Genomic DNA, 27,431 nt, shown 5'->3' on the forward strand with positions numbered 1-27,431 from the left:
GAATTTCTACACAAAAATAAACAATTCTCAAATACATCTTGACAGATATGTGAGCTCGAAGGAAATTGATCCAAACACATTGCAAGATGCTCGAGTATTATATGTTGAGGTGGTTTGTTTGGTGGAGAAAATTTTTTCTCGATCCATTTTGACTACTCAATTACATTTACTCGTACATTTGATTGATGAGATCGCACTTTGTGGGGCAGTTCATGTAAGGTGGATGTTTTTTCTTCACTACAAGGGAATGGGGCAATAGCGACGCCGATTAGCGACGGTGGATGTCGGCGTTGCTATAGGCGTCGCTATATGCGTCGCAATTGGCGTCGCTATATGCGTCGCTATTTGCGACGCTATATTTGCAACGGAAATAGCGACGCATATAGCGACGCCAATTGCGACGTCGCAGGGAAAAAAGCGCGGCCGAAACCAGAGCGCCGTTTTCATTTTGTTTTCTTCGCCTTTTGAGAGCGAGAGCGAGGGAGAGAGCGAGGGAGAGAGCCAAGGCTTTGTGGGAGAAGAGGAGGAAGAGACTTGCCACCGCCGCCGCCGCCGTCGCCACCGCCACTGTCGTTGTTCGTGAAGGAGAGGAGGAGCCCTCGTTGCAAAGAGAAGCCGCCCACGCTCGCCATATCTCATTGGTGAGTCTCCCTCTCTCTTTCTTTTACTTGTTGAAGGTTTAAATCGTTCTCTTTTGTTTGTTTAGGAGAGGAAATGAAAGAGAAGGAGAGGGAGAGGGAGAGAGAGGGAGAGAAAGAGAGGGAGAGGGAGAGAAAGAGAGGGAGAGTGCATTCTCTCTTTCTCCCTTTTGCTTGTTTAATGTTTAAATTACTTTCTTCTTTGCTTGTTTAGGAGAGGAAACGAGAGAGTAAGAGAGAGGGAGAGGGAGAGGGAGAGGGAGAGGGAGAGGGAGAGGGAAAGAAAGAGAAAGAGAAATAGAGGGAGAGGGAGAGGGAGGGGGAGGAAATAGGAGAGGGAGAGAAAGAGAAAGAGAGGGAGAAGGAGGGAGAGTGCATTCTCTCTCTCCCTCCCTCTCCCTTTTGCTTGTTTAATGTTTGAATCACTTTATTTTTTACTTGTTTAGGAGAGGAAATGAGAGAGAAAGAGAGTGAGAGGGAGAGGAAGGGAAAGGAAATGAGAGAGGGATAGAAAGAGAAAGAGAGGGAGAGTGCATTGTATCTCTCCCTCTCCCTTTTGCTTGGAGGATGTTTAAATCACTTTATTTTTTGCTTGTTTAGGAAATGAGAGAGAAAGAGAGATAGAGAGGGAGAGGGAAAAAAAGAGAAAGAGAGGGAGAGGGAGAGGAAGAGGGAGAGGGAGGGGGAGGGGAAGGAAATGAGGGAGGGAGAGGGAGAGGGAGAAAGAGGGAGGGAGAGGGAGAGAGAGGGGGAGGGAGGAAATGAGAGAGGGAGAGAAAGAGAACGAGAGGGAGAGGGAGAGGGTGAGGGTGAGAGAAAGAGAGGAAGAGAGGGAGAGGGAGAGAAAGAGAGGGAGAGGGAAGGGAAGAAAATTTAAGATAATATACGTATTGATAATGGTATGCAATGTGCTTTGCATACGGCCATATACTTCATCAAAATGAACCCAAAATTATTGTTATAGAAAAAGAAACCCTTAAATTGAGTATAGGATAATTTCTCTCAGGTCTTATGACTATGAGTAGAATTGATTGAAATAAATTTTATTACTATAGCTATAAAATTTCATAGATGGCGCGCATTAATTTTAAAATGGATTACTTATACTCAAAGCCGAGATATAACAAAAAATTATCTACCGGGACAAACAAATCGTTGAGCATGATACAAGGCTGAGATATAACATCGGAAAATCTCTCGACTACTATATACAATGCAAGGTTTATGGTCAACTTGCAACTTGACGTACATCTCCATAAAGCTATCCATTTAAGCCTTGTTTGCTGTAATGTAGATAAGATGGCAAACGAAGAAGGTCCTATTGTTCAAGACCACGAGTCGTATCTTAATCAACGTGTCCCATGTCCTTGCTCTCAATGCAAGTTGGCAATTAGACGAAAACGCCGATTGTCTATAGAACACGTACGACGATTTGGCGAGTTTCAATCTGAGATCATTGATCAGGCGATTGTAGACTTTCAGCAAACGGTAATTTGAAGTTAGCATTTTTCATGCATTGTACTCTCAAGCTAATTGAAAACCATACACAATAAGATTGGGTCTTGTTGGTAAATTTTGTATCCAGGGGGGTGATGTCTCGACCCAAGGGGGAGTGCACCCTTTGCGGCCAATTAGAAGAGTTCGTGGACGTGCGATGGATGGATTGCAGGAGCCAATCGACCACTCGCAAGGCCCATCTATACCGTCAATGCCAGAGGAGACAGACAACCTTCCCGACTTGCCTACAATCTTGGAGCCTGAGATGGAGGTAATGATCGATGCATTGATTCCCATGGATGTTGAGACATCTGACCCGCTCAGAGAGGAAGCATCCATACCATTATATGATGGGTGCTGAGTATCTCGGTTGAAGACATTGCTTGCACTCTTAAGTGTGCAAGCAAAATACGGTTGGAGCGATATGAGTGTGACTGAGTTATTCAGGTACCTTGCACACAGACTTCATTGTTTTTTTTTTAAAACAGTATTATTGCAAACATGGATAGATTTTTCAAGGTGTTTTATGATTTTTTCAGGTTATTGAAATATCATATATTGCCACCTGCAAACACCATGCCTGAGTCTCGTGATGATGCGCGACATGTTTTATGGAAGCTTGGCATGGACTACAATAACATCCATGCATGTATCAACGACTGCATATTGTTTCGAGATGAATACGAGAGTATGGAGACATGCTCAAAGTGTGGTGCTCACAGGTATCGACAGGACTTGCAAGGGCAAACCATCCCTCAAAAAGTCCTCAGACACTTTCTGCTCATCCCCTGCATAAACCACATGTTTCGCACGTCTGCCATGGCAAGCTTGACAACGTGGCATGTGCAGAATAGGTCCACGGATGGAGTTCAAAGAATATCAGCAGATTCGTGCGCATGGAGCCACATTGACTCTACCTTCCCAGGCTTTGCGCGAGAGCTAAGGAATCTTCGGCTCGGTCTCGCCATGGATGGTGTGAACCCATTCGGTCTGTGCTCGACTTCTTACAGTGTGTGGCCTATAGTGCTTGTCAACTACAACATTCCTCCATGGCTTTCTACGAAGAAAGGACATCTCATCCTTAGCTTGCTCGTCCCGGGCCGCTACAAAGTAAAAAATATGGACGTGTATCTTCGTCCATTAGTCGATGAGCTTAAGATTTTGTGGGAGGAGGGGGTCACGGTGCAAGATATGAGCATGCGTGATGGTCGGCGGTCAGCCAACATTCGAGCCATTCTCATGTGGACGATGCATGACTTTCCGGGATTGGGAGAGTGCTCAGGTGAGTAGACCTTTGTTGTCGCCGGTAATATCTATATTTTATTTCATTCAATCAAGTATTCACTAGGTCGTGGATCGCCTTGCAGGTCTCGTTACCTCAGGTTATCATGCATGTCCATTGTGTGGGCCACAGTTAGACTCCCGAAGGTTACGAACCATGAAGAAGATGGTATATCAAGGACACGCCGCTTTCTTGTCGGAGGATCATGAACTCAGGGAAGGTTTTCTTGGACGACCTCCAGCACGTATGAACGCTGCAAGCTGGTACGAGCTGAAAATGGTAAACCCGGATTCACATCCAAATGGAATGTGGCGGTTCTCAGTTTTCTACGAGTTGCCATATTGGACCCACTTACAGGTCAACCACTTGTTGGATCCCATGCATATTTTCAAAAATGTGGGCAGCTTGCTATGGGACCACATCACAGGAAAGAGAGACACTATAGGGGCACGAATGGATTTAAAGGAGGTAGGTAAGATGGAGGCGCTTTGGCCGCAGTCGAGTGCTGAAGGGGGAGTGCAGCTTCCTCGCGCTCCCTGGGTTTTGTCTACCAAAGAAGAGCACATTGTGAAGCAAGTAATCAAGTCTATCCGCACTCCGACGGGTATGATGCGTTCTCTCAGGTCCGCATTTTCTAAAGATGACCAGATTTCTGGGCTAAAATTCCATGATTGGCATAAGATATGTTAGGTTTGTGAACAGAATGGATTTTAATTAGCGTGGACATTTTGAAATTTGAAAAGTGACCATTATTCTTAATGCTTTCTCATTTTTGGCAGTTTGTCCTACCGATCGCGATCGCGGGATGCCTAACTCCAGAAATTCGCGGGGCCATTTACAAGCTGTCGACTTTGGTGCAATGGATCTCACAGAAAGAGATTAAGACGTCCTCTATTGAATCCGCAAGGCGGGGAGCAGTTGAGACGGTCTGTCTCTTTGAGAAATACCTGCCCACTAGCATGCTCACGATACAAGTTCACCTTCTTGTGCATCTTGTGGATGAAGTGGAGATTGTTGGACCTGTCCATACACGATGGATGTTCTTCTTGGAGCGCTTCATGAAAACCCTGAAAGGCTTTGTGCGACAACGAGCTCGTCCGGAAGGTAGCATGGCGGAAGGTTGGTTGGTGTCAGAGGCGTTAGTGCATATCTCACAATGGCTACCAACGGTGGAACTAGACAATGAAATGCTATGGACGCTGAAGGATGATGACAGGCTGACTGGAGATGTGGTGGTTGGAAATGGGATAGAAAAAAGAATCGATGCCTCAATGGAAGAGAAGGTGAATCGCTTTTGTATGTTGCACCATGCCTCTATGGAGACGTGGCTCGCCAAGTACCAGATTGCAAGGCAAGATCGAGAGGAAGCACGAGCCGAATTCCGACGCAGTACACGTCACCGACCGATTCGATATCCCGAAGGCATGGAGGAGATGCCGCGGTTTATGTCAACACGATGGTTGCATGGAGCCTTGACCGCAGCATCCAGCGAAGGGACAGAGGTCTCAATGGAGGAGTGGGAGTTCTCGAGGGGATGTAGTCCAAAGGTAATGAGGGGTTTAGAATGTGTCGTATCTAAATTTGCTTGCTACATCTAATTTGAGTGTTTCAATGTGCAGTACAAAATATATAGTGCAGCGTGGTCGCGCGGACGGCATTTTCGGGTGGAGCGTATTGACAAAATGCGCTCCACAATGGACTGTGGTGTCATGGCAAGGTTTGAGCAAGAGAGCCGGCGACGAGCAACGGATCCGAACACGGTTGTGGATGAGATGGAGTATTTTGGGAATTTGCAAAGTATTATTACGGTGGATTACCGTAGCTTCTCCATGATAATATTCGACGTGCAGTGGTTCAAAGTGGTACTTGGAGGAGCTGGCGCAACAGTTCAACGAGGTCCATCTGGATTTCTCGAAATAGATTCCGAAAAAAAATGGATGGATTTGCGCGACACCTTTGTGTTGCTGGCCCATTGTGAACAGGTGCAACTAGGCATTTGCTTGCTAATTGTAATACGACATGGTTTATGTCACAATGGTTTGAAGACGGTTTGTAAGTGTTTGTGAACATGTAATTTTCTATCCAAATCCCCGACAACCTCGATGGTGGTATGTTATACCTTTAACTCCTCGAGGTGCGAGAGTATACGATCAAAGCGATGTTCCAGGCATAGATGAAGAAAATATGCAAATAGAGGGATCGAAATTACAAGGGGTGGAGGCCACCGCAAGCTTGGAGCCTGCATTGGCTAACAATGATGGAAATACAGAAGTCGTAGAATTTTTTGAGAACGAAACAGACTCGTTGTTTTGTGGTGACATGTCTATCCACCTTCCAGTGTATGCAGAGTTGTGTCAGGAGATTAACATGGGACCATAGAATACTTCATTCTTGGAGAATTGTATTACTCAATTCGTTGTTTAGATCTTCCATAAAGGTAGATAAGATATGCATTTTAAGAGGGATTTTTCAAAAATGATTTTATTAATGTGCTTTGTATAGTTTAAATTGATTATTCTAACATTATTTTTTATCTGTGCAGGTATCGACATTTTCAGGATGAGTCGAGGGATGAGCGATGAGGAGTTTCAAGAGATGATGGCACGTATGTCTCTAGATCAGCTCGTGAGATTCAGAGAGATAGCAGATCAGGAGCTGTCTCGTTCTTCATCAGGACGCTCTGCTAGATCAGCTTCGGCGCGATCAGATGCTTCAGCTTCGAGTAGACGATCTCGACGCTCGCGACTTGGGCCAGAGGGAGGGATTGCGACTGCAGGAGGATCAGGGGGGTGCTGTTGTGGAGACACGGACGCGGTGTCTCCGTCTCGTCGTTCAGCTGGAGCTCGGTCACCGCCAGGATTTGTCACACCTGTGGGGACGTCCACTCCAGTTACTCCGGCTTTTGCGCAGCCGTTGGCAGATGTCATGCCTTTTGGTGGCACCCCCTCTGGTGGCACTCCTTTTGGTGGCACACCCTCTGGCGGCACCCCTTTGTGTGGCACTCCGGGAGAGGGTACCCCCGTCGGTACACCGAATGTTCAGGGATCTCCTGGATATGCCCAGGAGCGTGGACAGAGATGGGAGAGGGCCCATACAAGGCACACTCCTAGGGATTATGGATACCTAGTGGATGGTAGGTCAGGAGCCATCGTCATGAATGATGAGGGGAGGAGGGTGATGGCTCACATGAGGGAGTTGTGCCAACAAGTTTTTCGGCACAACGTCCTGGATCATTGGAGGAACATACCGGAGGGGAGCAAGGAGTACATAGTAGCATCCTTGCACGAGGAGTTCCCGGTGCCAGCCGCAGTGGATAGATTCTCTACGGGCTGGATGATGGATTGCATGCGTGCATACATGTCACATAGACGATCCGACGCACACAAGGCAATCATGAGTGGGGCTCCAAAGCCCGAGTGGTTAGATGCAGACGACTGGCACCGACTGAGGGAGGAGGCTACAAATTCGCCAGGACGTTGGAGTCAGCAACGGGAGGCGGCGAGGGCACGAATCGAGGCCGGATCGGTACATCATCTTGGGAGTGGCGGCCACAGGACATATTTGGAGGACTTTGTAAGATTCTCTTTTGTTTTGCTTATTTGTTTTTTTGAGATATTCTTTGTACTGACAATCATGTTTCTAACAGTTAGCATTTTGTTTTCTTTGCAGCACTCCATTACAAATCGCTATCCGCAAGGCCTTGAGACTCGATATGCGGAGAGGCACGGTCTCAGATCATTGATCGACCGATTGTATAGACGCGGCGGCCCAGTAAGTCACTCATCTTTCTTATCCGTAGTTACCATGAGATATTTGAATGCATTATTGTATGGTGGATTGATATGTTGTTTCTTTTTCTGCAGAATCCGTTTGATGCTCCTTTACAGCGGGAAGAGCTTTCGGGGGACGACGATTTGTAGCTCGCCCTTGGATCCTTAGAGCTCACATACCTTTAGTTTTTAGTCGCCCGATCTATGTAGACATTTTCTATGTATTAGTGATATTGTTTTATGATTGTACCAATCGCATTTTATGCGATATCATGTATTTATTTCATCCATCAGTTTTATGATTTCAGTATACATTCTTTTTGTTTGCAAACGCTTTGTATGAAGCAGTGCAGAAACTATTTTGTATGGCTCTCATACAGCACACAGTGCTTTATGTGGCAGGGCAGCTTGCTGCCCTGCCACAATTTTTTTTTTCTCTGTTACCGTCGCTATTTGCGTCGCAAATTTACTGCACGCGTCGCTATTGCCGTCGCTATCAACGTCGCAAATTCTCTACAATCGTCGCTATATGCGTCGCTATATGCGACGCATATAGTGACACATATAGCGACGCATATAGCGACGGTTATAGCGACGATTCTATGGCGTCGTCAATAACGACGCTTTTTGCGACGACGGGGGCAAATTTTGTTGTTTGTATTTTCGTCGCTTTAAACGTCGCTATAAGGTCTATATCTTGTAGTGGTTGAGCGCTTCATGAAAACCTTGAAAGATTTTGTGAGGCAAAAAGCACGGCCTAAGGGAAGCATGGCTGAGGGTGTATTAGTGCAATCATCCCTTATTTATATATCTAAATATCTTGTTGAAGTGGATTCCTCTTAACCATGACTATGAAAAGATGATGAAGACTTGAGGATGACCTCTATAGTACCTCAAGGAAAAGGAATGAGTAAAGTGCTAACAAAAGAAGAACTTTGTAAGTTAAATAGTTTTTGTGTGCTCAATAGTGATGTTATGAGCAAATGGGTGACACTATATAATGAAGCAAGGGCAAGAAGAAAAAGCAAAAGACAAGAATTTCGCACTAGATATGGACGTAATGTCTCATTTCCAGATCATCTAAATGCGCTCCCACGTCATATTGACATAGTTTGGTTACATGAGAAAATGGAGAGAATGAAAAAAGAGGAGGAAATTAATATATCTCAAGAAGAGTGGGAATACACACAAGGTTGCTTATCAAAGGTGAGACATACTATCAATTAATTTGTTTCTATATGTTTTATTTTATATAAATAATTGACATGTTTGATCTTTTATCTTTTACTACTAGTGCACATTATTCAATGCACTTTGGTGTGAGGGTAAACATCTTCGAACTCAACGTATAGATGAAAAGAGAAATACCTAAGATTGTGGTGTCCTTGCTCACTTCGAGGCTGCCAATGGTACCATGGAAGGTTATTGTGGCTTGATCCAAGATATTCTGAAGCTTGACTTCAGACGATTCTTTATATATGTACTAGATGTGAAGTGGCTTAAAGAAGTGGTAACAAATGGTGAGCATTGCACAATCAGACATCATCCAAGTGGTTTTGTAATCATTGACTCTACAAAATTTCACCAAAACAAGAATGACACATTAGTACTACCTCAACAATGCGAGCAGGTATATATGCAAAGGCTAATTTTTTTATATGTATACATGTGATACATATACACAATATAATAAGTACTTAAGTTTTTTTGCTTTTGTTTTTCAAATACAGGTTGTGTATCATCCAATGGTAAACAATAACCGATGGTGGTATGTCATCTCTATATCTAATCGTTCAAAACCAATATATGGTAATATTACCGACATGGAGATAGCAGATGACAATCCAACAATTAATGATGATGTGCATGATGACACCATAATGGATGATATGTGTGATATAGTACAAGATGAACCTCGCGAGGATGTTCAAGGAAACGCAGAAGAAGACAATAATGTGATTGTCGATGATATTGATGAAGTTATTGAGCAATATAGCAACACATCTGATAGTGGGATAGACTTATTTGTTTCGTTACCTCTTGGTAACATAGACCTAGAAGTAGATAGTTTAGCAAGGGCTAATCTCATTGAAGATGAGATGGATCATTCACTGTAACATACTTAATTTGCTTATTGATTCAATGTGTATTCCTAATTCTATGCTTTTTATCATGCGCACACGTGCATACTCAAGAATCAATAGTCAATTTTAAAGCAAGCATTGAATTTTCCATAATAAAAAGAAAGTATCTTTTATCATCTTCAAGTACATAGAGAAATTACGAGATACATATTGCAATGCTTGCTACTAATTGTAAGGTTTCTGTCGCTTGCTGCTAATTGCTTATATCAGGCTTGTCAACTAGAGGAACTGCCATTCATTAGAGAGCAATGAAAAAGTAATTAATAACTCTATTTTTTTAATTCAATGATTCAATGTGTATTCTTAATTCTATGTTTTTTATCATGCGCACATGTGCATGCTCAAGAATCAATTTCAGGTGGTTAAATAATTATTAACTTTGGTTTTTCAATTATGTAAATTGCTAATTTTAGGTGGTTAAATAATTGTGCATCAGCCGGCGCGTCTATATTAGCGTCTATTTGTGCGGATATATAGACACAAATTTTGCATCTATTTACAAGCAGATTTACACGCATTTATAGACGCTTTGATAGACGCGCCCGACTTTGCACGTCTAATGTGCGCGTCTATGCCTCGTTTCTGTTGTAGTGTATCGAACAAAGATGGGATCAATTTTGATCAAGATTATGTATCTTTGATTGAATATCCACAACGACATGAATGATGACATACAAATCAAGAAACATTTATGATCTCATAAGAGGACACATAGTCAAAACAAATTGAACAAGCTTTACTTGCTCAAAGGCATCTCTTTCCATGGTATATACGTAGGAGTCATCGTGATGGTAACTTCTCTCATCTCAAGATTCCTATAGACATTGTTCTTATTGTAATACTAATGGTCATACTACATATGATTGATGGGCAAAACAATATGATGAAGAATATGGTATTACAAATAAATAATCATATTTAACCAGTGATTATTCTCCTCATGACTACTATAAAAAGATTGATTATCCAAGCCATCCATGTTTCAAGAGTCATTGTGATTCAGATCATAATAGAGCATATGCTACTACACATGACAACACTATTGAAGAAGCAAATTGTGTGAGTTATTCTATCTCTCCGAAAAGAATACTTCATATACATGATAGATCCCTTTTTATTATTGCTTTTGGTGCTATGGGAAACATGACATATTAGTCCCAATGGTTACATAATTATCATTCTATTCCTATTAAGAAATCGGTGTATCTTACTGATGACACAACCTATCAAGTCAAAGGTATAGGTGATTTATATCTCGATACTCTTTCTTTAACAGGAATTCTGTGTGGAGTTTTACATGTCCCATATCTCCAAAGGAAACTTCTTTTAGTTGCAATACTTATGGATCTTGGTCTCTTTGTTGGTTCTAACCATGCCAAGTGTCACATTGAGAAAGATGGCCAAACCATAGTTGCTATTGCTCCTTGAAATGGTAATCTTTTTTAGTTATCCTTAAATAAAGATGTTGAAAATGTTGTTACAGCTCCTGGCAATCTTAACAACAAAATATGGCATCATCGCTTTGTTCACTTTGATTTTTCTAAGCTTGTCGATCTTTATTGGCGTGACCTTGTTCAAGGTATAAAATTCAAAGTTCGTCCTTATATGGATATTTGTGAATATATTTGTGCACTTGGAAAGCATTTTCACAAAGCCTTTTTCATTTCCACCACAACTCATTCTTAAGATTTGCTTAATCTTATTCACACTGATATTTGTGGACATTTTCCTCTGTCAAAATCTCAATATCAATATTTCATGAATTTTATTGATGACTTCATATTGGTCGTCACATCAAGAAACTTTGTAGTGATAATGGTAGAGAATACATTTCAAATGATTTTGATGATGATTATTATAATCAGGGTATTCATCATGAATACATGGTTTTCTACTCTCCTCAATAGAATGTTATTGTTGTACAACACTATTCTCAATGCCATGCAATGTATGCTCATTCATTCAAGCTTATCTCGATGTTTCTAGGCTAAAGCACTCTTAACAGTATTATTTGCACAAAATCATCTTCCTACAATTGCTCCTAGTAAAATACCGATTACTACTTGGATAGGTGAAACTCCTTCTATTTCATATTTTCAAAATTTTGGATGTATTGCTTATATTCATGTACCCAAAGAGACTCGCAGAAAACTTGATCCTCCTCATTTGAAAGTTATTTTCATTGGATATTCAAAATTTTCAAATGGATACAAGTTTATGATCACTGATGCTATTTTCAATGAGTAACTTATGGGTAGCACATAGTCTCAGGAGGATGCTGAGGGGACGTGATTACTAGAGGATGTTGATGATATAAAGTCATTACTCACTTCTTTTCCTTTTCTATATGATGATGAACCTCCTTCACAAGATAATATTGACTCTTTAAATCAGTATTCACAACTTGCACCTATTATAATTGTTGATGATAACCTTGGTGTTGATCTTTTTGTTGATAATCCAAGATAATGAGCATGGTACTTGTCATGTTTATGATGTTGATATTCTTGAGAATGCTCTCAATATTTGTAAAGACCTTGTCTCTTATAGTGATTCCATGTCATCCCCACAAAAGGAACAATGACAAGAGGCATTGGAAGCTGAGTATGAATCTCTTCTCTCTAAAGGTACATGGATTCTAATTGAATTACCACTTGGATGTACTGCTATTAGATACAAGGGGATTTATAAGACTAAAACAAAAGCACATGGAACATTCGAAAAACTCAAAGCAAGGCTAGTTGCCAAAGATTTCTCACAAATTACAGGAGTTGATTATCAAGAAACTTTCTCACCTGTTGTTCATATTACCAATATTTGGGTCTTGTTAGTTTTTCTTATTGAGTTTGATTTGGAGGTTCACCAAATGGATGTGAGAACTGTTATTCTTAATGACAGTTTAAAGGAAGAGATTTACATGGAAAACATAATGAGATCTTACTTGCAAACTTCATCAGGCACTCTATGGTCTCAAACAATCTTCACGAGCTTGGTATCAAAAGATTGATCTCTTTCTTACAAAACAAGGTTTTATCTCTTGTTCTTCAGGTCCTAACTTATATGTCAAGTGCTGAAATGATAGTTTTATTATTCTTGCTCTATATGTATATGATACCATACTTGTTTCTAACAATCTCAACTTCCTTCAACAAGTAAAAAAGGTTTTATCTTCTGCGTTTGACATGGTCAATCTTGGAGACATACACTCATGTCTTGATATCTAGATTCAACGCTATCAAGAAAAGGATGTTTTATTAATGCATCAAATAAAGTTTATTAAAGATATTATTCAAAAGTTTGGTTTTGGGTTCTATACATCTTGCTAGTACTCCTTGTCTTGTGAGCTCTACCAAAAACTCTCACTTTCTCCAAAATGATGGACAATTAGCATTACATGAACCTTATGCTAATCTTATTCGACGTCTTCAATTTGTTGGCTTAAATTCTCGTCCTAACATTCATTTTGTTGTAAATTTTATTGGACAACATCTTAGTTTTCCATGCCTTAAACATTGGACTATAGCTAAACGAGTTTTGAAGTATTTGAAAGGCACTAAAAATTTTGGGTTAGTTTATCGGTGCCAACAAAACTGTGATTCTCTTCAACTTTTGGGTTATACAGATGCAGATTGGGCAAGCTCTCACCTATCTATGCATTCTATAAGTGGAAATTGTTTCTTTATCAATGGTTGTCTTTTTTTTGGACTGGCAAAAGATAACATTGTATTGTTGTTTCCACTACTACAGAGGCTGAATATGTAGCAGCATCTTTAGTGGCTCGAGATTTAGTATGCCTTTGACAAGTTCTACTAGATATTGCCCATCCTCCTGGCCATCCTCCTCTCTCCAACACACCACTTTGATGAGATAACCATTTTATTAGCTACTCCTCTTCTGTATTCAAATGCTCACTTTAGGAGCTTGAACACATGGCGAATAACCCAACAACTAAGCCTCAATAGGCTCTTACACTAATAGGACTCATATCTCTCTAATACATACCAGTTGAAGTATACACTGTACTGGCTGCCATTACTCTATTGCAAAGATTTCAAAACCAACTTCCAACTCTATATTCTAGCTTTTGCTCTCTGCCGAGCTATAAGGCTTCTCAGGTTTCCATTGCTTCATGGGGTCAGAGGGGGTTCATGCCTCTGATACCATGTAGAAAGATGAGAGAAAGATAGGGGCAAGAGAGAGCAGACAAGTCTCAGTGAGATTTATCAATCCAAAAAACCAAAGTACATCTAACTTAGGTCTAACTGACTAGTGACTAACCACGGACTAACTCTAGTTAAGTCAACTACTAACTTATTATAGATACACACATGATAGATAGCTACACACACACAAAGCTGCCTTGTTATAGCTAGTAAGTAGATTGGGCTTGCATATCTCAAAAATTTCAATCTAGCCTAACATTTTAAAATATTTTGGTGTGTATTTCTGTCATGGATTATGTGGGTATACCCTACATCCCCTATAGTGTTTGATGAAAACATCTCATCCCCTAGGGTTGGCTACTCCGTTGGATTTTAGCAATTATTTTGATAGTAAATATGGTAAAGGTTTGGTAAACAATGTTATTGATGCATTCTCTAAAACAACCCACCTTCAAAACACTTCAATAGATGATGAACGCACAAGAAATATTCCATCAAGGGCAAGACTTTTACAATAGGCTTCTAATATACAAAATATTGACAATGATATCGCGAAAAAGAGGTTTTTGCTTACACACACACACACACACACACACACACACACACACACACACACACACACACATATATAGATTCTCTCCTAGAAATTATGTAAAATCCTCAAGAATTGTGTGAGAAATTCACACCTCAAAAAACTGCTGAGTTCTTGTATTAACCTTAACCATATAACACATCAAGCTTCCCGTTGGACCTTCTTAATTTGGCACAACGTTCGGAAGAGTTTGTTCTCTAAGAGTTTGTCCTCTAAGAGTTTGTCACCTACGTGGGCGACCTTCTTTCTTTGGGTTGCCTAATGGATATTTGACGGGAGTCACCTGGAGGCGGCCTTCATGCCCCAATAGCCTTGGCGGCCCTTCTGCAGCTATGATTAGAAGTCGGGTTATTAGCGACGAGGGGGCTCGGTGGGAGGGTGAGTCCGGGCGGAGGGGTAATCCAGCTGGTCGATCAAGAGCCTCCAGTGGAAGAGCAGCTCCTTATGAATGTGATGCTGCGCCCAAATACATCAGAATTCGATAGTTAATAAATGGATCGGCTCACTTGGAACCCACTCAATCTAGGCGTTGGCATCATCATGTTATAATAACTGAGCCCAGGTAACTTCTGAGTCTACTTAGACATGAGCTGCTTTAGAGACGATAATCGTAATTTGACAAGGAAAACATAAGGGCCCATACTAATTTACCTTCCTACGTTTGCCGCTCCGCGTCGAGCGAACATTGGGACTTTCAATGCTTTGATGGAGAGGATTAATATTAGCTCTACTGTCAATGTTGTTGATGATGAGAGCGTCGGTCATGAGATTAGGCGCCTTACTGCAATTGTTTAACGTATCACCATCCACGGGAGCGGCGGCAGCAGCTGGAATCGCGGTGTTAAGACTCGCCTTCGCCATTATATCCGCTGCAGTTGCAGGTCAAAACAAGCAATGAGAATATGTGTGTGTGTGTGTGAGAGAGAGAGAGAGAGAGAGAGAGAGAGAGCTGTGTCGGCCATGCCCATATGCATTGCGTTTGCTTATACCTTCTTTTCAACATATGCATGCACGTACTTATAATAGTCTAATTGCAGTGAGTGCTACCTGCGGAATAAACTGGCTTAGGCTGCATGAGCTTACGCGGCACTGTCTCTTCCTGTGAGAGACCAGAACCTACGTTCCCGAACCGGTATATTACGAACAGAAACGCGGGGATGTACAGATTCAATTTGGTTGCCATCTCTCTCTCTCTCTCTCTCTCTCTCTCTGTGTATAACTGTATGGGATAGCGAGAAGACGAGGCCACCATTTTATACTCACCCTTCGATTGCTCCACACTACATCTCTCTCTCTCTCTCGCTTTCAATTCCTCAGCGGCCCTTTCACAATGTTTAATTGTAGCACAAGAAAAGTAATTATTCTCTTCATCCATATTCTGTAATGGCAGACCTGGAGGGAGTAGCTTTGCGTCACACTCTCTCCAATGGAATATGGAAAGAAAGAAAGAACAAAAGGCATAACGAATTGCATCGAGCACTTCATAAGGTATACGACCAATCGGCCCACATGTGCATATGGACCACCACCCCTCGAATTAATCCGTGTACTGTGTATATAAGGCAATGAGCTCCAAAAGCAGAGTAGCCGAATATAGCGGAGCTTCGAGACGTGTGCCAGTAATGGAGCCTAATTGACGCATCTTACCAAGCCTTTGAAGTTTGCACTATTCCACTAGCAAGGACAGTTGACCTTTAACAACACCGCCCATCAGTTAGTACTATGACATCTGTCATGTACCAAATCTAAGCGGTCCTCTTACACCATGTCCACCTCAATATAGTTTAGAGAAAGATACAACGTCAAATACCACTGATGAGACCGGCCACTAATAATAAAACGATAGGTATGCATGAAAGTTTCACGAAGAAGACCTTTTAGCTCCATTCCTTTCCAGCGATAAGCCTCGTACTTTAGGACTTAATGGACATTAATTCATCATTGCTCCACACTTGTTACAAAAAGCTAGCTCACTATCGGCGCACCGGTGATGTGTTGAGATCGGGTTTGAATCCTAGGTGAATTGAAAGAAGATTTTCATAATTGGATTGTCATCCATTGCTTTTAAGGTTTTGGAAGCTAGACAGCTAAACCAATTATGGGAGTCTTCTAGTTAAGCACACAATGGGGTGAACAATACTATGATAGGTGACCTCCAAGGAAGCCTAGGGAGATTTGGTTCCGCCCATCCACTTTCTAAGTGTAAGATAGCTACTGACGAATTGAGAATATGGCAAATCAAAAACTTAGTTTATTATAGGTGAATACAATAGATAGTAGATGCGCCTTTGTCGTGCACTTTTATTAGGAAGCTCCCATAGCACATAGGAAATAGGCCAACGCGAAGATTGTATATACGAAAAGACATAGCTATAACAATAAAGATGAGCCATAAATTGATATGCTAAACAGGGCACTGCATGCATTTTTGGAGCGAGTCATGACAAGGCTAGTGGAAAAAACCATGCTGTGAGATATGATCCTACACATGTATGCAACCAAGTTGGTAATGTGCCAACCGCCACAATGGTCTCTCTCTAGCTATCTGGCCACACTTTGCTACAATCTAATACTGAAATCAGGACCTACTAGGTGAATGTGTTGCTCATAAATGCCTCTTCGTATATGGGTAGCTCACAATGCTAGAGCAGTAATAACATATGAGCTATCGTCATGGTACTAGTGATTTTAGCATTTGTCGACATTCATCCTTTTCTATTGAAACTTCCTCTGTTGATGAAATGATCACCCATGTGCCACCTAATTGACTCATTAACTATCATGCATGGATGCATTTTTCGTCAACCAACTAGGGTACTGCATTTGGGGTCATTCAATTTTGCTTAAAACATGATCAACCATCCATCCACATTTCTCTTCACATGAATTTGAAGTACATGTTTTACTAAAAGAGTATTGCTCAATCCTCTGCTAACCACATCAAATTGTATTAAAGCATATGCAATAATGTTGAAAAATATGCAACTTGCGTGTAGAAACTACATCCACATGATACATGGTGAGATATTTTGAAAGTATAACATCATTTGAGCCACTCAAAGATCACCATATACTGACAACCTTTTCTACCTAATTAGTTGACCATTTTTCCCATTATGTGATCGTCATGTCGAATTATTTGTCAAGAAGATAGTCATACATAATACTTGGAGAGTTTGAAGTGTAGCCTTGTGATATTTTAGTCTTTGAAAAGGGAGAAACGTGATGGTATTCTTGAACCATTCCGTGATAATCCATTCTTTTCCAGTAGGGCACCAATACTCAATAGCCATTTTAAGAAGAAGATTAGCTAAGAATCTTGGGCTCTAAGATGTCTTGGCCACCTAGAACAAACTCCCTTGCTTAGATAGTCAAGGACTATAACCATAGCCTAGGAGACAAACTACCTCTATGAAGTTCTCTCCATCCACATACCCTTAATTTCATATGATTGAATCATATATAATCATACTCTTAACTTAAAGGGTACTCTTAATACTTGACCTTATGTTTATAAAATCCAAGCAAAGGAACCATCTTCATAATGTTTAGTATTTCATCAATACTCTTATCCTTTTGCTTTTGATTTATCTATATGTTGAATTTGGGTCCACTAAAGATAGTGGCATTATTTATATGTCTGTCTTCTCTTTTTCTTCATCTTTGGTAAAATTAAAGGAAATCTGTAATGAATGAAGCTGAGAGGAGAGAGGAGAAGAGCTGAAGAGAGAAAAAGAAAGCAAGAAGAAGAGAAGAGAAGACTAGAAGAGGAAAGAGAAAGACAAAAAAGAGGAGAGAAGTAAGGAGGAAGCCATGGAATCTGAAGATGAAGTTGAAGAGTATGTTCTTGATGATCACTTGTCGCCCTAATTTGGGACTCTTACACCTTATATACCCCGTAGTGTGACTAGGTGTCCAATCCCTAGTTTCTATATATTCCGCTTGTTATAATCCATCCCCACTCTGAAGGTTTTTGCCCTAAAAAACAAAGAGAACTGGAGGGGAGTGATGGGTGGGTGTAGGGAGGGGTGCAGAGTACTACTCTGAGCCATATTATGAGGAAAATTGGCGGGTAAAGACTAGGGATAGCATGTTGTCCATGACCAGTCTACTGAGGTAAAGTTGTCATAACATTTGGTAGGTTGCTCCAAATATGGGGCGTGCTGCATGTCAAAACGGAGCTTATGAAAAGTACTTTCAGCCTAGGTAGGATGCATATGCTTGAGATTTGGGTAAGTAATTTTTTTTTCTAAAATAGTGTGCAGTCTATAGGCAGAGGGTGGGGATGGGGGCATAATCAGCTAGTCTTCAATCCATTGGGCCTCTTGGAGGTGGGAAAATTCATTGACAATGGTGGCTGGGCATCAAGAGGATTCCTCCAAGGGCAAGCCTTGCCATTTGATGAGGTATTCCTTGATGAATTGAGACCTTAAGTGCTTATCTCGTTGCCCAATGATTGTCTCACGGATATACTAAGCGATGCCTTCTTCATCTATGGGGGGGAGTTCTTCCACATAGTCCACTGAGGTGCCATGAAGAGTTTCAGCTAACTGACATAAAATACATTTTGGATTTTGGTGGTATGGGGAAGCTCTAATCGGTAGGCCAAGTCACCAACTCTCTTCAAGATCTGGTAGGGGCCATAGAAGCGATGGGCCAGCTTGTTACTACTACCCTCTTTGAGAGTGGAGTAGCGGGACTTCGGCATTTTCAAGAGGACCAATTACCCTTCCTCGAATTCCAAATGCCTTCTTTTCTCATCAGCATAGAGTTTCATGTGCATTTGTGCCTTTTAAAGATTCAGTTTTCATTGCTGAAGAAGGGCTTGCATGCGATCCAAGTCAGCCTAGTTCTAATGGTTTATCTTATCATTAAATAAGATTATAGGGAGGGAAACCTTATACCCGTATAAGGCCTCAAAAGGGGAAACTCCAATGCTAAAGTGGATTGAGTTATTATAGGCAAACTCAGCCAAGTGGAGCCACGTATTCCAATTGTGTTGTACATCATGGTATCCTTTAACTGACTTGAAGCTATGATTAGTAGTGGCATCCCAAAAGAATGACTCTTTTTTTAATCGATCAGTCAAAGGTGCTGCAGTAGTGGCATAGTGTGCATGATGTATGCCATGTTTTGACTTTAACCAAAAGCCTTGTTTTATTGGTAAATTGAATGATACATGTTACTTTGTATATTTTGGTGATTCCTCATGGAAGATTACACATGGGAATCTTATCCTTGCACGAGGTAACAAGAATGGCATTTTTATCTCTTACTTGTATCTAGGTCTATTTACTATATTTTGATAATGCTACAATATCATATGTATTGTTATGACATCATCGCCTCAGGTGCATATAATTAAAGGGAATGAAAATGCTTATTCATTTGCAATATCTTTTTCCCTTTAACTATAAATTTTTGATTCTTGTGATCATTATCTTTATGGCAGGCAGATATGCACTTCACATAAGAAGTTTGGTATTATGTGTATGGGTGGACCTCTAGCTCTGTTCATTTTGAAATTTGTGGACCTATGTCCTATCAGGAATCTTTAGATGGCGTGAAGTATTTTGTTACTTTCATTGATGATTACTCACATAAGGTATGTGTATATCCCATAAAGCAAAAATCCCATGTATTGGCTACATTTCAAAATCTTGGCTTGCTCTTGTTAAGAACTAATATGGGTATAGGCCAAAATGCCTATGATCTGATAATGGAGGTGAGTATGTATCTAAAGCCTTTGAGTAGCTTTGTGATAATAAGGGTATCAAGTGTTAGTTGACCAATGTGTACACCTCACCCTAGAGAGTCCGTAGTATACTTAGCTAGACATGCTTACTACAACATTTTTTAAATCAAGTGCTACTATAGTTGTACATGTGATTAATAGATCTCCATGCACTATTATTAGCTATCAAGTTGTAGAGGAGATATCGTCTAGAAAATATCCATTATATGCTCATTTTTGTATCTATGGTGTGAGGTTTTCTTCCATGTTTCCAAGGATAAGCACAATAAGTGTGATTCTAAGTCATTGAAATGCACTTTTCTTAGTTATAGGGATGCAGGTGAGATGGGCTATTACCTATGGGATCCATTGGCTCAAGAGGTCGTCTACATAGTCATGATGTTGTTTTCCATGAGGAGAAAATGCATAACTAGCTTGAGCAAGTGGTTGAGGTAGGCAAGGTAATACTTTAGGAGAAGCCTCGTACTCCTATACAGTCTATTAGACAACCCACAACAAAACTGATTCTCCAATGGCCCATGACCATGATATTTGATAGGATGTACATGCCCCACAATCTACTTTGAGATATTCTACTAGAGATAGACATCCTCTTGAGTGGTTTTAGCCCTCCAGGGACTATGGTATGGTAACAGATGATAATGAGCCTCTTACTTATCATGGACCCATGTGTAGAGGTGAATCTAGTTACTCTTGGAAGAGGGCCGTGTAGTCAAAGTATAACTTATTATAAAAAAATAAAATATGGGATTTGGTTACTTTGCATAGTGAAAGGTGTGCTTTGCCATGCAAGTGAGTATATAAGTTGAAGAGTACCGATGTACACCCCAATCTAGCATATAAGACCAAATTGATTGCTTAGCATTTTAAGCATGAGCATGATGATGTCTTTGATGAGTTCTTTTCTTCCATAGTTAAGATGACTATCCCCTACACTTGGTATTGGCTTTAGTTGCTCCATTAGATATGGAACTTTATCAGATGGATGTGAAGATAGCTTTTTTACATGGAAACTTGCATGCTGAGATCTATATGCATTAATTTAAAGGCTTTGAGAAAAAAGGTAAGTAACGCCTAGTGTTTATGGCCTTAATTAGGCATATATGGAATTGTATCACAAGTTTGATACTTTCATACATTCATAATGATATACCTACAGTGATAGATCTATATGTATGCAAAAGAAGGGATGTGATGGCAGTCTTATAATTTTGGTACTTTCTCTGGATGATATGTTGATTGCTGGAAGAGCTCATGATGAGCTGGATATCTTGAAAAAGTTTGTTCAAGAAGAGCTTTGAGATGAAGAACATGGAACAATAGGCCTCATAAATTATTGGGATGTGCATCATGCATGATCACTATAAGGGGCTCTTTTACTTGTGCACAAAAGGACTACATCTAGAAGATCCTTGAGTGGTTTCATATGGGGAATGTTAAGCCTATTGGTTGTCCTTTACCTTCTTATGTAAAGGTTATTTAGGTCATTGTTCACATTCTAATGAGCACAATGCCAAGATGGCCAAGTCCCTTATGCATCCACAATGGTGGGCAATTTGATATATGCCATGATAGCTGCTTGTCTTGACATAGCATTTGCAGTGGGAGTTATGCCACACTATATGACTACACCTAGTAGGTGACATTAGGATATCAATGAAGGGTATGACATGCAATGGTATCTATTAAAAAACCAATCCTAGTGGAAAGTTAGGGCACATAAAGAGTATTAGGAAATAGATTGTTTCTCAATACTCTTTATTCTTTTCATGGAGTTGATCTAACAAGTAATGTTTGTGGATGTTTGATAGAGTTATAACATATCAATTGTTTCAAATTCAAATTTGATTTCTTTCCACACTTCATAAGAAGCAGAGCCAATTCGAGACTCCATTTAACAGCTTGTATCATGAGGTACCTTAAGGGCACTATAGATATTCACATATGTTATGGTGGCTAGGATGTAGGAGACATGGAGTACACTGACTCTGATTATGTAGAATATGAAAATAGTAGGAAGTCCACATCTGGCTATATCTTTATCATTTCTAGATGTGTTATTTCTTGGATGTTCAGGGTGCAAAAATATATAGCCCTATATACTATAGAGGTAGAGTATGTTATAGGCATCGTGGCTTGCAAGGAGGCTCTTTGGTTAGGTCGTGTGGTGGTAGACCTTGGTAGTACTAATGGTCCCTACATTGCATTCGAATTCTATTTTAGTTGTCCAAGAATCCAAACTTCCATATAAAGCACAAAGCACATTGAGATGCATTATCACTTTATCAAAGAGGTCGTTAAGGAAAAGTCCATTGAGCTTGTCAAGGTATCAACTGACCAAAATCCTGTAGATCTGCTCATTAAAAGTCTCTTAGTTTAGTGTTTTGCCTTTCATAAGGAAGATGATGGGCATTGGATGAGATGATGTCTATCCCTTATCCTATTATACTTTATGTACATTTGTATTTTTCTTTTTTCTTTCACTCATCATTGGAGGTACATTTTCCTTTAAGTGGAAGGTTGTTGGAGGTAAAGGTGCATGTGCCCATACCACTTGTGTATTCACTACACTTGCAGTACCTGCCCACATATATAATGTAGGGACTGGCTAGGTGCCCATCACTACCACTTTATTCTTTATTCTTTTGGTGACTAACGATTAAGGAAATGCTGATCATACATTATCATTGTTGGTGTTTCCACATCTTACGTCTCTATCCCTTGTCTCTTGCTCCTTCCTTCATAGCTCATCTCTCTCTTGCTTCTACTTGCTTGTGCTTCCAATTAGGCTCCACCTTTCAATAGGATATTATAGTGAAGAAAGGAGGAAGAAATACTAGGGTTTTCAACTTCTTATCTTGCATGTATTCTCTCTGTATTGTGTATCTTGAAAGAGCTCAAGCTCTCTCTCTCTTCCCCCATTTTATCATAGATAGGCATAATTAACTAGACTTGTCTAAGATAGATCAAATGGTTGAGCAAATGACTCTCTCAAGTTCTCAAACAAAGTAAGCTATTGATCACCTCACTTATTGAACCAAGGAGTTATTAGACAAACTCTCTCTCCAAATCTCTCTAATTAGTAGCACTTCAATTGTCTAAGAGAAAGTAGAGACAACTTTAAGAGATCCCTTTCAACCCTTGAATGTGAACTCTTAGTCAGTAATAATAAAAATAAAATTATACCAAATAGTAGCTATGAAGTGGGTAAGCCATTGAAGGCCTAATTGCAAGTACTTTTACCATTAATTCTCAAGCAATAAGAGATCAAAATCATCCTTATAAAATACAACGGGCATTTTCTTTCCACATCAGATCTTGAGGAGTGGACATTAAAACTAGAGTCTTATTTTGATATACATCTATAATCAAATGATCATAAGATCCACTTCACCACCCTCCATTTAGAAGCCTTTGTTCATGCTTGGTGGAGGCATATAAAAATGAAAAAAAAAAATTAATGGATGGAATGACTTCAAATCACAAATGGTTCAAGCATTTGTTTTGCATGTAGAAAAAGAGAAGTTGGCTAGGAATGCTATCATCTTGAACAAAGGAGTCTATAAATGAGGGAGTACATTAACGAATTCTTGAATTTGATTATGCATATAGAGTGTTTAACAATGTCAAGTTGTATAAATACATATATGGGTTAGAATCAATCTTACTAGATGATGTAATGGCACAAAATCCCTCCACTCTCTTCCAACCAATTAAATTGGCTAAAAGTTATGCTTGAAAGTACAAGAAGGATGGTAATTCTTAGCAATATTTTGAATAGCCCAAAATTGACATAAAGAAAGGATGAAGAGAAACCAAGGAAGCCATGCAATGAAGTGGTGGTGGATGGAGTGGGCCAGTCCTTAACACATTGCATCTTCTTCAGGTCAGCCTATATACCATTTTTGCTCACAATGTATCCCAACTACTCTATTGATGTGTGCATGAAGGTGCAAAGAGTCCATGCTCTCTCAATATGTCAAACAATCTTCTGACATGTGCCAAGTCGTCCTTTGGTAACCTGCTATAAATGAGCACTACAACAGAAACGAGGCAACATTAAATGCAATGTTATACTATCCTTCTAGGGGTTTTCTTTCTTCTTTTAGACTCACCTTGTAAGATCCAACCCTTCCTTAACTAGATTTCTAGGTCAAAATGCTCTAGGACAAAAACTACAGTCATCTATTATCCCTCAACTAAGTTTTTGACACATTTATATAAATAAAACCTATTAATTTGGCACACCATAGCTTGTACATCCTATGAAGCCTTGCACACATATAATAAACCTATTTATCTAGAATCGCAATTTTTCACTCTTAAACCTAATACCCCAAGTCAAAAAGAAAACCCAAATATTATTGCCTTTTAACACAAGATACCAATAGATGCACTATCAACGTATGTACAACTAAATAACTTACCTAGCTAGAAGGTCCTCTCTTATACACCACTATGTAACCTCTTTTCATCCAATAAGACAATTTGTATCACTTAATATTCATATATCTTTAATATGTTTCCTTGGAATTTACAAATATCTAAACTATATACATTGGGAGCCTTAGCTAAAACATCAATGTCTTGTATAACATCATCTCCTTCTTTCTCTATGTTACTCAACTGCACCCCTAACCATCCTATTAGGAATGAAGACTTAGATATTTAAATATTGGGCTCCTCTATCTACTCCATAACCAAGTCTTTGCCATCTTGCATAGCACTAGCTCCTGTTCTTCACAATCCCAAGCATAGTTTAATAATATATTACTTTTTACTTTTGATTATCTTCTCCTTTTGCATCCAATGCCATACCCAAAATCTCTCTTTGGTTCTTTTTACTATAATTTGCCCCATTTGGTCTTTACTATAGGGTCATCATAACCTTAATCCTCTTCTTCTTCCTCATCTTCAACTAGGACATAAGATGCATCACAAGTAAAAGTTATAGTATCATCTCTCTTTATACTAGCACCTTCTCCACAATCTTGGGACTTTGAGAAGGGGGTCTCATCACATGCATGTGTTTTTGGGTCCACTTTATCCAACATATGAACAACGTTTTTTGTTTATCCAACATCTCTTTTTATACCAGTACATTCTTCGCACTCTTCAGACATTGAGAAGGAGGTCTAATCACATGCATGTGTTTTTTGGTTGACTTTATCCAACATATCAACAAAGTTCCTAATCTCCCTAGGGCACCACTCATCCTATTAGGAAGTCTCTAGAGACAAATAACCAACATCATCTTCATCAAAAACCAATGGCCCTTCTACATGATGCATTCCTAGAATTCTCAAGGGATTCACTGTATGTAAACCCTCTATATCACATACATTCAAGGCCTATTTAAAAATACCCTTTTTTGTTACTTTTTCCAAAGTAAAGAACAACCTTTTTCTATTTGATTAGTAAATGACCCCTTTATATGGCACCCTTTTGGATGAAAAAAATGTAGCTAGATCCCCACTCTTCTTATTCTTAACAAAAACCTCCTCATTCCAAGCACTTGATTGCAAGGGCTTTACAAAAACATCATGCACAACTCTATGGTCCCTCTCTATAAAACAACCCTAATCATTACATCTCATAACCCTAAAAAAGATGTGGAAAATCCCTTCATATATGGCTATTAGTAGCCATGCTTCTTCATTATCTTCACAAGCATTGATCCAATTTAATACGTCCTCCTCATGGTTAGTTGGATGCTTAACAAGACTTGAAACAATATTTATTTTCATAAGTCCAAATGTAAAACAACATGTATTTTAATTTTCATATATTTTGCAACTTTTATTGTATTATTTAGATTATCCTCATAAAAAATTCATTTTGAAACTTCCAAAACTTGTCCACGTAACTCTAATACATTCTCATTTACTTCTATACTATAATGAGGGCCTTCACAAACACAAGGCGTATCCCTAAATCCATACATATTGCAAAAATGAGGTGTATCCCTAAAGCCATACATATCACTTAAATCTATACTATTATTACCATGTTCAATAACAACACTATTGACATGAGTATTAAGTGTAGGGCCGATGTGAGTCTAACTTCAATGTTTGAATAATATTGGATTATCCCCTCAACAACATGACTAGTCCTAAGATGAGTCCTAAGATGAGTCTTTCCTTCATTGGGACCTGATTTCATTTGGGAAAAGCTCCTAAGGATTTCCTGATGATGTGCATATATACTCTTAGGCTTTGAATGAAATCAAATCCTTTGAGACTCCCCAAGATTCCTCATATGCTTGTAATGCTGAAATAAAGTAATACTCTGTCATCTCCACGATTCAAGGTGTTTGTAGTAAGTAGGGTTCTTTATTTAAAATGAAAAAAACCTTTGGGTGAGGATGGAATGTAAAGAGGTGGAAAGACTTTGGTATTTTTAGGGGGAAAATAAGGGGAAAACACTAACTACATTGCTTAGTATAGAAGGTATAAGGGTTATTTTATCAATTATTATGCAAAAAACAAAATATCTTTCATCTTCATCTCCTTGATTAGCTTTCATTATTGCTCACATTCTCCCTCTTCTTCTTATATTTCTTCCTCCTATTTCTCTCTCTTCTACAATCATCACTCCTCTCTTTCTCCTCTGGTTCCCTTCTTGAAAGAATTAGGGGTGAGGCTTGGGAATTGTTTAATAGTTTACTTGAGGATGTACAATATAGTTGGAATTTGCTAAAAGGAGTCCTTAAGATAGTATACCTTAGACTTGAAGGAGTCCTTGAAGAGGATATGCCCATGGAATTTCATGAAGGTACTCCTATATATGATAGACAACTTGCTATCTATCATAGACCTAGCTATACTAAATTTGGAATAGCATTCTGGGGGATGCTCCAAATCAAGTGTGCTATATGTCAAAACAAAGCTCATTCCATGTTACCCTAGGAAATCATGGGATTTTGTAACAAGTAGGATACATAGAAACTAGGGATTGGACACCCAGTCACACTACCAGGGTATATAAGGTGTAAGAGTCCCAAATTAGGGCAACAAGTGATTATCAAGAACATACTCTTTACCTTCATCTTCAGCTTCCATGGCTTTCTCCTTCCTTCTCTTCTCTCTCTCTCTCTCTCTCTCTCTCTCCTCTTTTTTGTATTTCTCTCTCCTCTTTTAGTCTTCTCTTCTCTTCTTCTTGCTCTCTTTCTCTCTCTTCAACTCTTCTTATCTTTCCTCTTTCCTCTTTCCTCTCTCCTCTCTCCTCTCAACTTCATTCATTACAAGTGATATTAGAGCTTTAGGCTGTGGTCCTTTTCTTCTTTCCCCTTTCTTCCTTTTCAAATCCAAAACAACCCTAGTTAATTAGCTTACAAGTATAGGTACAACAAGAAGGACTACAGTTAACCATAGCTTTTGGAGCACGCAGGAGCTATGGTTGGAGACTCAAACATATCTGGAGGTAAAATGGTTAAAATAGCATGTCTCACTTCTTTTCATGCAAATTTTAGGGGTTCCAAGCCAAGTTTAGAGTTCTAGGAGTTAGACGAGGGCAAAACCCTAGTTACTTTTTACCTTAGCCCTCCTTCTCTCATCTCTCCTGCAAGATGCCATGGTTGCCAACTCC

The 27,431-nt window shown here is 39.7% G+C and overlaps 1 protein-coding gene across 1 annotated transcript; it reads right to left on the bottom strand.

The window, feature by feature from the left end:
- Positions 1–14,240: 14,240 nt before the first annotated feature.
- On the bottom strand, positions 14,241–15,283 carry LOC148017388 (uncharacterized). The gene is made up of 3 exons (XM_087662382.1): positions 15,134–15,283; positions 14,738–14,955; positions 14,241–14,542 (listed from the first exon to the last, which is right to left on the bottom strand). Exons 1-3 carry the CDS (start codon positions 15,267–15,269, stop codon positions 14,438–14,440), a joined length of 459 nt encoding a protein of 152 aa, XP_087518508.1. The 5' UTR covers positions 15,270–15,283; the 3' UTR covers positions 14,241–14,437.
- Positions 15,284–27,431: the final 12,148 nt, after the last annotated feature.

The sequence above is a fragment of the Lygodium microphyllum genome, chromosome 22 (assembly GCF_053477565.2).
Source record: "Lygodium microphyllum isolate KBCC chromosome 22, Lygodium_microphyllum_v1.1.10, whole genome shotgun sequence".
In the NCBI taxonomy this organism is placed as follows: Eukaryota; Viridiplantae; Streptophyta; class Polypodiopsida; order Schizaeales; family Lygodiaceae; genus Lygodium; species Lygodium microphyllum.

Bases quoted from the DNA above. Each gene is read 5' to 3' on its own strand.
- LOC148017388 (XM_087662382.1), bottom strand. From the start codon at position 15,269: ATGGCAACCAAATTGAATCTGTACATCCCCGCGTTTCTGTTCGTAATA. The intron at 14,956-15,133 runs GTAGCACTCACT...CTGCAACTGCAG, and splicing joins TAAGCCAGTTTATTCCGCAG to CGGATATAATGGCGAAGGCG. The intron at 14,543-14,737 runs GTAAATTAGTAT...ATTTGGGCGCAG, and splicing joins GGAGCGGCAAACGTAGGAAG to CATCACATTCATAAGGAGCT.